The sequence below is a fragment of the Durio zibethinus genome, chromosome 10, assembly GCF_047325235.1.
Source record: "Durio zibethinus cultivar Kanyao isolate XHJ-2024 chromosome 10, ASM4732523v1, whole genome shotgun sequence".
NCBI lineage: Eukaryota > Viridiplantae > Streptophyta > Magnoliopsida > Malvales > Malvaceae > Durio > Durio zibethinus.
This window is the reverse complement of record NC_143171.1, coordinates 26,866,868-26,878,594: the sequence shown is the minus strand read 5'-3', so window position 1 is coordinate 26,878,594 and position 11,727 is coordinate 26,866,868. Positions and strand designations below refer to the sequence as shown.

Genomic DNA, 11,727 nt, shown 5'->3' with positions numbered 1-11,727 from the left:
CCTGAGAGAAAATTCTTAATTTCTTTTCATTTCTCGAGAAAGCGAGAGAAAGTGAGAGAACAATTCAATCACTTTCTCTGCTTTTCTCGTTAATCTTAACAGGGATTTCCTGGTCGTTTCTTCACTTCCTCAAAAAATGCCGCCACTGCATATGGTGGAGGAGGAAACGGCTGGCGTCGACGACGACATCCACGATCTCAAGTTCTCGAATGGAGGCTGTTGTTTTTGGATGCCTTGTGGTTCCGCCATCAGATCAATCTGGTGGCAACGGATAGCCACCGACGACACCAACTCCGTCGCCTCAGCGAATGTGAGTCACAAAGAGCAGTGGTGGACTCGAGGGTGGAAGAAGGTTCGAGAATGGTCAGAGTTGGTGGCTGGACCGAAATGGAAGACGTTTATAAGACGGTTCAACAAGAACAAAAACGGTAACGGAGGAGCGAAATTCCATTACGATCCTTTGAGTTACTCCCTTAATTTCGACGACGGACCGGGGCGAAACGGTTATTTCGATGAGGATTTGTTCAATAGAAACTTCTCTTCCAGGTACGCCTCTTTGCCTGTCTCCACCAAATCCTCCATGGATTTCGGCAAAGACGGGCCCTGTTTCACCTGACCATCACGTGATTTACTTACGTCATTGGCTTTTAATTCACGTGACTTTCACGTGCACAGAAAAAGTGGTCGGCTCCCTCAGGGCCCAGGGGCGTACGTTAAGGTTAAATTTTTTTAATTAATATTTGTTTTTTTTTTTTGCCAAAAAGAATAATATTTGTTAGATGATGAGAAAGAAAGAAGGGAATTTGTAAATGTAAAAAGGGGTTGTTTTTGTATTTGGGAAATATAGAGAATTATATAACAATTAAATTATATCTTTGATGTACTGTCATTTACCATTTTATCAAAATTAAAAGTTCAAAAATCCCATTTTTTGTCTTTATTTATATTTATGAAATTCGTGTTTTTCAATGGTTGAAAACTTTGGTTTTGGGTCACATATTAGGATGAAAATGGATGTTAACTTTTTGCTTGTTTGATATTGACATTTGATATTTCATGGTGTATTACGGATTATTGGATGTTGGCATGAATGGCCATGGTTGTAACTTGGATTGAATGTCTTACTTTGTTTTCAAGGTTTGTCAATTTGCTGTCCTTCTAACATTGTTGTTTAAGGCCATTCATGGCATTTCAGATTGAGAAAAGAAAATGTCATTCATGAAACGTCATTTCTAGTGTTTGTTTTGATAAGACCATGAAGATAATGGTGATTGCTAGAAAGTCATTTTCATGGTAAACCATTCATATAACACCATACATTAGATAAAGATACTAAATGTAAATGGTCAAATCATGTTATTTTTTATATTTGAAATCGAAGTCATTAAAATTTTAGCATTTGAGAATGCATTCTTAACATAGTAGAAAATTAGGCTCCAATTCCAATTGGGTCATAGTAGAAAATTAGGCTCCAATTCCAATTGGGATTTCTTCCTGTTTTTCAGTATTGACAAAGCTTGCAACTAAAATGCATGGGCTCCTGCTTTCTCCTTGTACTTGCTGCTGTTGTGCATAAAGAGAACATCAAAGGAACTTTTTAACAGGAAAGAACTGCTTATGAGTGTACAAAATACTCGATTGTGGTGGATCCACTATTACAAATTATTCTCCCTTTTCATCGTTTTCTCATCCCAATGGCAAAGCCTGTCTGCATTCCACATTTTCCTGTTTTAATTTTCTTACCCTGTTCTTGTATAATCTTCCACTGGTAGTTGTCAAATCACTACTAATTCTCATGGACTATTTTTGCCACAGGATTTTAACACATTCTCAACCCCTTCCTGTTGCAGACAATATGATCAACTTCTGAACTAGATCATGCTGCAGATACACCATTATTGTGTTGAATAATCTAATATGTTTATTACTAGATAGAGCTAAATGATCCTTTTGCCTGGAAAAACAGGGATGGTAAAATTCTAGGGTTGGGTCAACTTCACATTTTAGTTTTTGGTTTTTACCCAAAAGTTGAAAGTGGATTGGGCTTAGCCCTTTCCTATACCAGCCCTTTAGGTTCATACAAGAGACAAAAGTACCTCATTCTTGTCATATGATAGCATCACAGGATTCTAACATGCAGGATTATGGAGCCCACCAATGGAAGTACTTTAATCAATCTCCATTGGTTGGTGACAGTGTGCTCTGCTTTTCTTATATATATATATATATATATATATTTGGGATGACACTATCATTTCTAAACAGTCTTTGTTGGACACTTCCTAACAAGTGGGGCCGAAGATCAATTTCACATAGGTATCTTTCTTGCGAAATATTTCACATAGGCATCTCTCTTGCAAAATACTACTTGCATTACATCACAATTCAGTCTCAACCACCACCCACCAGAGTCCGCATATTGTACAACATATCTAAACAAGAAATACCCTAAAAATTTATATAAATAAACATTAAACAATGTTTAAAAGGAGATGATAATATAGTGATTTTGATCATAGAATCCATCCAGGATCACTTTGATAACATCCCTTCATGGTTTCATATTAGTATTTGTTTGTTTGTTTCTTCCTTCTTCTTATCTATTTTTCCTCTTTCTGCTCACTTTTGACTTATTTTTATATCCAAGTGTAAACAAATCCTCAATCTTGCTGCATTTTGACTGATAAATAATGCACTTGATAGGCTTGGCTTTTAGATTTAATGCAGGGGTTTTGATTTCAACAAGGCCACATGGGTGGAGCAAAAAAGTTGACCCCACAGTTTAGCTGCCTGCTACAGCCAAGATTTTTGAATTAAAGGGCGGATCAGTGATCACAAGATAGAGACATTTTTTTTTTCTGTCACACTGCTTTCATGGATCCCACCATCATTTCCCAATTGCCCACTCCCATAGCCAAAGATCACTCTCTACACAACAGATTGAGTGCACATTATCCTAAAAGGGTTGATATATTTTAAAAGGAAAAGGAAAAGTGTAAGAGGAAAAAACCCCAGCATATCAAAAGCCAAGAAAAGCAAAAGCACTAGACTCTTGCCTTAGATCATGTTTATACATTAAAAAAGCATAAATTTCCTATCCAGGGCAAAAAATTCACAATAACATTGGATGCAAATTTTGCATCCTGAAGTAGAGTTATGATTTTCAGAAGTTATGAGACATCATCCTTGCTTGAAAGTTGCAACTACTCAAATTAGAATTCAATGTTTGACTTCAACTAACACACACTCAAGGTCAACAATGAAAATGGCATGATTTTAAAGCTCAGAACTTCCGAAAGGTAAAATCAGTACCATTTCAACCTTAATCATACAATTTTACTAGACCATCCGTAACCATATCCATGACAAATTGAACTGTGGATTAACCACAAAATCATGACATGTGAAAAATAAATTATTACTGCTGATTCTGTTAGCGAGGCAAAATTAAGTGCCTATGGCGGTGTAGTTGTTGATAGAATGCTGTGCTCTTAGTTTCAATGATCCGGAACCAATCCATGGCAAGCTCAAGTACCAAAAAAAAATGTCAAAATTAAGTAACAATTAAACATGATCACAATGGAGTTCTAGCTAAATGCTCAAACTGTTCAGAGCAGCAACATTCATTTCTAGTCATGCACCATATAGACAATGCAAACCCTTGGAATGAGATAAGAGGTGATTCGATGAACCAAATGGGCCGGAATTTTCAAAGGCACGGAACATATTGCATGAATATATTTCTTTACAGAAATAAGACATCATGAGTTCAGTAGCATAAGTAAAACAAGAAGAAAAACTGTCAACAGAAATATCTAATCACCCAACAACAAGAGATTACCTACATGAATTCTATTCTCTCAATTCCATTCAAGTTGTATTTTTACTTTCAGGATTCAGAACAAAAATATGTCACAGCCAACCATCAAAATTTCTGAATTAGCATCTCAAAAATTTTTCAAAAAAGAGGAGCTAAGCAAATGCATAACAAGTTTTGATCAATTGAATAATGGCTACATCCAGAAACTACCAACGAAATTATCTTTCATTTTGCTTGCGTTTTCTCCAACCATGGCAAGTCTGTATTAAGAGAAGAAGAAGGCATACCAATTTGGGCATCTGAAGAACTGGAAAATTTGCCTTTCTTAGACCAAAGCCAGATCTTGGAAACAGAAAAGCTCTCCCCTTTAGTCACACTACTAATCTTTTTCCCTTCAGCATCCCCTTCAACTGAAGAATTCCCATTCTGTTCCAAGCCTTGTGATAACTTGATATCTCGGGCACCGCGTCGATCATTGGTCAGGGCAACTCTAAGATCTGAATCACCTAGCACATACTGATATGAACCCATAGAAAAGCACCTTCTGGCATCTAAATTGCTACTACTAGTTTCTCCTCCTGCATATCCTGGTCCATCATTTAGCCTTTTGAATTTACCCAGCCTTACAGGCAAAACCCCTTTGTCAACAACAATTTCTTCCATTTCCACAGTTTTCTGACCAGGAGTATATCCATTTCCCCCATTACCAGCATATCCATCATCTTCCCTTATGTCATCAAAATCATAAATTGGATTCTCCATTGAAAACCCGGGAGTAAAAAGTGTCCCTCTACAAAGAGGGCATGTCGAGTTTGACAACAGCCAAGTGTCAATACAATTTATATGAAAAGCATGGCTACACATAGGAAGCAATCTCAGCTTATCTTTCTCAGAAAATTCACATAAACAAACAGCACAGTCAAAAGGCTCTTTCAGACCAACTATTTCTCTGTACTGGAAAACAGGTAAAGCATCAATAAAAGCTTGATCTAAACCAGAATCATGGAGATGAAACAGTTGTTGTAGCTGCCTTTGAAGAGCATCAGAGGTAGACATTTCAGGATATCTATTAGATTGAGAAGATGCAGATGAAGATGGATGCTTTATGAGGAATCTAACAAGCAGATGTAGAAGACCAGAGATGAAAAATAGTACAGCCAAGATTACTATAATGAAAAGAACAGCAGGACTAATTCTAGTACCAGAAGATGAAGATGATGATGGTGGAGAAGGGTTTGAATCTTTATGAAAAGTAGTAGCAGCATATGGAGATGGAGGAAGAGGAGGTGGATATTGAAAGTACCCATCTTTTTGCTTGATTTGATGATGATGATGATGAACCCAAGACATCTTCAACTGGTTATACTCCAAAAACCAACTCTTTTCTTTGCTTTCTAACATCCCACAGATCATATAGCGGCACTTCAGAAAAATACTCCGAAACCCCAAAACAGCCAAAAATAACTCAAATCCAACTCATGTTTCAACCTAAAAACAATGCTCAATACAAAACCTTTCCTTTTCAGTATACAAAACACCATATACTCCACAAGTTTCCATTTCCTTCTTTTCTCTAATATCCTCCAAAATCTTTTTTTTTTTAACACTTCATGAAATGATATCAAAAAGAAAAGAAATTACCAATTAAAGTTTGAGTCTTTGAAACTTACCAAAGTTTATAGTGTCAAAAGGAAAAGAAAAAGCCTTAAAACCAATGTCAAAAAAACACTTGGGTTTTTGGTTTTTTTTTTTCTTTTTTTCTTTTCCTGTCTCTTTCAAAAGTGACTCTCTCCTTCCCTTCTAGTTTCTGGTGGAACAGAAAAAGCCAGGAGATTGTTAGGACAGCAGCAGTAGTTTTCAAAGTGCGAGGCTAAAGGATGCCAAAAAGAAGCACTACAATTTGGCCCCACTTTCCAATGTGAGCGCGTGGGTTTGAAATGGTCAACCACAAACAGACAATTTGATGCTGTCTTATTCGTGTTTGGGCTTTTTTGAGGGGTTGGGCTAAAATGTTTAGATAGTCTATGGATTTTGATTAAGATTTTTTACTTTCATTTATGAATTAGGGTTATAGGGATGGAAATTTATTTTCTTGTTTGAAAAAAGGTTTGGAAGTATTGTTTTATTTTTAAAGTTATGATAAATTGTCAGGGGATTTATGAATTTTTTTCAAATTTTTTTGAATTTATAGATCATTTATTAATATAAAATTATGGAGATTCAAACTAAATATATTATATTTAAATAATAAATTTTAATCACTTACATCAATCGCTATTAATAAAATTGAAAATTATAGTTAAATAAATGTGTCCCTTATTAATAACTTGAAAATGATTTATCAATGGGTTATGATTTAAGTAATAATAGAAAATATTTTTTTTTGTTTGAGTTTAAATTTGTTAAGCATACGAGGAGATATTTTTATAAATTATTTAAATTTAATATAAATAAATTTAAATGAATTGATTTGAAAAAAGTATACGAAATAAATTTTAAAGGCTTTTTCATTATTTATCAAAATCTAACTTTGATTTATTGCAGTTAATAAAAATAAATTTTTATTGATGAAAATAAATACTAAAATATTGTAACTTTTTTTTTAAAATTCGATAATTTAAAATATGATACAATAATACGATATGAATAAAATATATAGAGATAACATCACTTAAAATTTTAAAAAATTATAAAAAAATTATGTTTTTGTATTAATATGAATTATAATATGTAATTTTTATATAAAATAGGATACGAATATAATATTTTATATAATATAATAACATAAATTATCAAATATATATTTTTTAATAATAAAAATATAATTAATCTTTAATTATCATTCCTCTCCATGTCAAATCTCCTTGTTTGTGGATGAAAACTTAAGAGCAAAATATCAAAGATTGAGGCTTAAAAGTATTGAAAAAATTTATAAACATTAATAATCATTAAATATAGTGTACTAACATTAAGACTTTTTTGGTCAGACATTAATGGCAGGCCTCCTTATAGGATTATACAAGATAACTTGTATTAGGATGTTGATTTTCATGTAGACATTTTTTTTAATAAAAAAAATTGTATTTCAAAAATTAAAAAAATTATAAATATTAAAATTTAAACTACAATCTTATTAAATGTGAGTATAAGATAAAAAGCATAACTATTTGGGAAAAATGAGATTAAAAATCCATACCAAAAGTAAATATAATAAAAATCCAACCTAATTCCTATTATTACGCAATCAATGCTTGAGCAGTCTCCATCAACCACCCATTCAAGCAAAGATTAAGTATTGCACAAGACAAGAACATGAAAACACACTTCATTCAATGATCTAGTTACAATATTATTACAATCCTATTTTAAGCTAAATTTTAGGTTCCTGTTGCACTCACTATACAGTTCATTTGTCACATATCTTGAATGTTTTTGGTCTTACTTTAATCTATATGTAACATGTTACCTTGGGTTTGCCTTTGAAGAATGGGAGATGTGAAAGCTCCTTGAATCTTTATCTTAATATTAAAGGTAAATTAGGTGAAGGATTTGGATGACAATCAGGCATTAGTTGGATGTTTTAAGAAAGACAATAAAAACAATATATATAATTAAGGAAGGGACAGATAACTGTTAGGTGATGAGGGTTGAGTTCTTTAGTTGGGCACTCCATATAATTTATGGTGTCTTTTTGCCTTTAATTATTTCAATTTGTAAAACATGATTTGGTTGAGGAATGATGATGAGGGGTGATGATCTGTTAGACTTCTATAAATTTTTCTTGGTAAAAAGGACGTTTCAGCTTGATAATAAAAAAAATGGTTACAAAGATTAAAATTTAAATCCGACCTTATTTAATGTTACTTTTTTAAAATTATTATATGAATTAACTAAATTAAAACACAGGTTCGAAGAATTTTATGGATCTAGTGAGCAAAAGTCTGTCATCAAAAGCTAATAGTATTTGACAAATGTTTATGAGAAGCATTTGATTTCTTGTTTTCAATGATTATCAACCCATGTATCAAGTGTTGGAAAAAGACTGATCTAAGTGACAGAACCTTCTTTCTTTTTTTTTTTTAAATGGTTTTATAACCTTTGAATTAAAAAAATGTTTTTTTTTTTTTTTTTTTAAGTTTGCGTTAAGAGCTTGATATGAAATGCCACCCCTTGAATTTAATTTTGAATTAGTAATATCTTCCTTAGATTCTGTCAACTCTAAAACTGAAGCATAACCTGGCAGTAATCACCCAAAATCTGTTTAAACTTATAAAAAAATATTACTCTTACTTGTTCCAATTCTTAAATATTGGATATTATTCAGCTTTTTTGCATAATATACTGAAGGATAGATTCTCTCTGTTGACTCCCTGAATTGAAAGTGACATCCTACATTTCATGAGAATCATTGTATCTGTTCATTCTGCAGAAAAATGTCTCGGATTCCATAATTCTTTGGCTTGACTAGCAGAGCACTTAAAATTTCTGAATACAACCAAATGAGTGCCCAAACCCATGATTATGTTCACTAGTTGTGTGGCACTCCCTCTAGTGGCAATTGGGTGCTTAGACCTTGATCTTTTAACCATGGATGGCATTCCTGATACCATTGAGTTCTTGATGGAACTTTCACCTCACACTGACTTTGAGCTAACATGTTTGTTCAACATCAATAGAAACTTAATGCCCCATCAAGCAGTGGATGCCGACATGCCAACACCCAAGGGACACCAAAAATGGTATAGTTGCCTGCCAGATCCCATGTTGATGGAAAATGGTCACTTTGGCTGGTAGGGGTATGATTGCATAGAATCGATGTAGAACATCTTGAAATCTAGAATTTTTAACAACTTTTTAATCAACAATGCATAGGCCAGTGGCATGTTTGATGTTATTCTGATCTTATAAACTAAGAACTTCAATAGAATATCCCATCATTCTGTGGTAAAAGTAGTTTTGAAGATTCTAATAATTAACTTCTAAGACATGGGAGTGAAGGCCGGGGGTACTGCTCATTTATTGAGCTAAAAGAACATATATTATCTGCAAAATCAAATTTTACTAAATGCTGGACTAACTGTAATGAAAGATTTGAAAGAAAACATTTGGATCTGGAAATTTCATGTACGGTCTTCGCATGAATCTTCGTCTGATTAATGGAGGAAAGCAGTTTGTAGATTATGGTTCCTGGAATAGGACTAGCGATTTATCTTCTTCCTCCTTTATGGTGTTGATCATGGCAACAACTTGGTTAATGCTTGGCCTGGCCTCAGGAGAGTGGTTAACACATTTTATAGCCACCTGCAGCAGATTCAGCATCCTCTCTTCACTTGCACCTTCTGAAATTAGAGACTTGTCGAAAACTTCTACAGTCCATTCTTCGCGAACCACTGAGTGAACCCATGAAGTTAAATCAACTCCATCATTCTGAACCAGTCTTCCAGTTAGTAGCTCAAGCAGAATCACACCAAAACCATATATGTCTGCATTGAAGGCATTAGATGCTCTATCCTTAGTTTGTTGCATTCCTTTGATGCCATTAACATTGGAACTTGTAGAGGATTCTTGAGGATCCACCACCATAAGACCATATTCACTTATGCAAGGTTCCATATCCCTTTTCAGCATGATGTTTGAGGATTTCAAGTTACCATGAGCAATTCCATCGCTATGAAGCTCCTCATGCATGAAGGCCAATGCCTCTGCAATTTTGGCTGCAACACCAAGTCTGCTTGCCCATTCAAAGTTTTGTCTCCTTTCGTTTCCTGAAATACACATGCAGCTCCTCACAAAAAAAAAAAAAAAACATATTTTCGAAGAAAAAACATGTTCTATCAACAAATGAGGCACCAACCACAACATCTAGCCAACCATCAATACTAATGTTGGATGAAAATGAGTATGGTTACCATGGAGAAGCGTGAAGAGACTTCCATTCATCTGATATTCATAGATCAGGAGCTTCTCATGTTTTGAACAATAGAAGGCAAGAGCCGGCAAGACATTTGGATGCTTTGCTTGGTCTAGCCTTTGCATTCTCTGCTTAAAATCATCAGTTGGAATTGTCCAACCTTTAATCCTTTTCACAGCCAGCGCTGTCCCATTCTCTAATACGACTCTATAGAGGGTACCGTGCTTTCCCTTCCCAAGCAACTCAGCAGGAGCTCTAAGCAAGTCCTCAAACTGCAAGTCACTTACTGTAGGACTCGTGAGAACGACCAGTGAAGATAAGACCAATGCACTTTCAGCTGAATTGACCGAAAATTCTGATCTACTCATGTCTGTTTTATACTCGGTTGATGTAAAACTAGGCTTATCAACAGCATCATCAACTGACGCTACCTTATTTGGACTCGGAGCTTCAACCTTCTCCCTTTTCTTCTTTTTGAACCTGCATAGAATCAAAGCTACAATAGCCAAGCCCAATGCAATATACCCTGAGAACATAAGAATCTGGTTCCTGGAGAGACCTTTTGATTTCTTTTTGGAAGGTGGACATTTCTTTTGCAATATTTCTCCACATAATTCAGGATTGCCTAGGTAGCAGCTTGGAGGAAATTTACCTTTCGCATCAGGAATAGGACCCTTGAAGAAGTTGTTGGAGACGTTGAATTGATCAAGATTGGAGAAATCAAATTCAGGGATCTCCCCTGTAAGCTGATTATTTTGAGCAAGGAACATTGTGAGACCTGAAATCCTGGACAAACCTGGCAGGTCACCAGATAATCTATTGTTTGATATATCAAGTTGTTTCAGATTACTTAGCATTGCAAGTGAGTCTGGAAGGTTCCCAGAGAACTGGTTCCCACCCAAGATCAAGCGAGTGAGTTGTTTGCAATTTGCAATATCAGCTTGGATCCCACCACCAATGTTGTTCCGAGTAAGGTTGAGAACAATAAGAGACGCAGCAAGAGATTGTACATTGCAAAGAGCAGTCGCATTAAGAAAACCTGAAAGACTAAAATTATCAAAAACAATTTTTTTAACCAATTTGTTAGTCTTATTATCACATTGCACTCCCTTCCACTTATCCCTGCAAGGATCGGAAGATAAATTCCAACCGAAACTTGGATCAGGTTGGCCATTGCTGCTAGACAATCCTTCAAGGAATTCAACCAACGAAGCCCTGGCTCCATCATCAACAGAATTTGTCACATGATTAATGAGAAACAATGAAATAGAAAGTACCCAGATGGAGACTTGTTTCATTTTGGATGCTCTTAGGTTTGAAGTTTGATACAAACAGGTTTGCAGAAGAACTTCGATAAGAGAATTCGAAGTTGAAGCTGTCGTAAATAGGAAACTGTATTTCATAGGTTGGGATTGTGGAATAAGGAGGAAATCTCTATGCTTTGATGACAGCTAGAGTTAGTAAAAAAAAAGATCCATTGTCTGAATATACAACAAGAATTTGTATTTTTATGCACTGAATTGCCGTTCTAGAGTTAAAGAATAAGCCATTCGGCTCCTAATTTTGATGATATTTTGAAATAATGGAGACGGCAGCTAAGAAATATTGAACCTTCATGTATGTCTTTTTTCAATGGAGAATATTCATCAAGATACAGAAAGTCAGAGCTCTGACTATCTTGACCTTCTGCAATTGGTCACATGGCCCAGACCGATCTTCATCATCAATAATTCAGCAGAATATACTGTAAAAACATGTATTCAAAATCTATTTCTCAGTTCCAGCCAACTACATATGATGACAGAGGTAGATTTTTTTTTTCACTCACTTTTACACATCCGGTCAGATTGACTACATCACTTCCCTTTGATGACGATTTCAGTTTATAAAACTTGACGCATGAGACAAGGATAGAATTGAATTGAAACTGACATTTACTTGTTGCAATTTCCTGGAGATTGGTATCAATGACAATAATGGATAATTGATGATTGTT

The 11,727-nt window shown here is 34.7% G+C and overlaps 2 protein-coding genes and 1 pseudogene across 3 annotated transcripts; 1 reads left to right on the top strand and 2 right to left on the bottom strand.

The window, feature by feature from the left end:
• LOC111292207 (uncharacterized) lies at nt 1-751 on the top strand. The gene has a single exon (XM_022884462.2). It carries the CDS (start codon nt 137-139, stop codon nt 614-616), a length of 480 nt encoding a protein of 159 aa, XP_022740197.1. The 5' UTR covers nt 1-136; the 3' UTR covers nt 617-751.
• Nucleotides 752-3,706: 2,955 nt separating this feature from the next.
• Nucleotides 3,707-5,666, bottom strand: LOC111293060 (RING-H2 finger protein ATL46 pseudogene; annotated as a pseudogene). The gene has a single exon (XR_016345887.1). The product of XR_016345887.1 is annotated as an RING-H2 finger protein ATL46 pseudogene (transcript).
• Nucleotides 5,667-8,728: 3,062 nt separating this feature from the next.
• Nucleotides 8,729-11,136, bottom strand: LOC111292858 (putative inactive receptor kinase At2g26730). The gene is made up of 2 exons (XM_022885459.2): nt 9,730-11,136; nt 8,729-9,585 (listed from the first exon to the last, which is right to left on the bottom strand). Exons 1-2 carry the CDS (start codon nt 11,132-11,134, stop codon nt 8,999-9,001), a joined length of 1,992 nt encoding a protein of 663 aa, XP_022741194.2. The 5' UTR covers nt 11,135-11,136; the 3' UTR covers nt 8,729-8,998.
• Nucleotides 11,137-11,727: the final 591 nt, after the last annotated feature.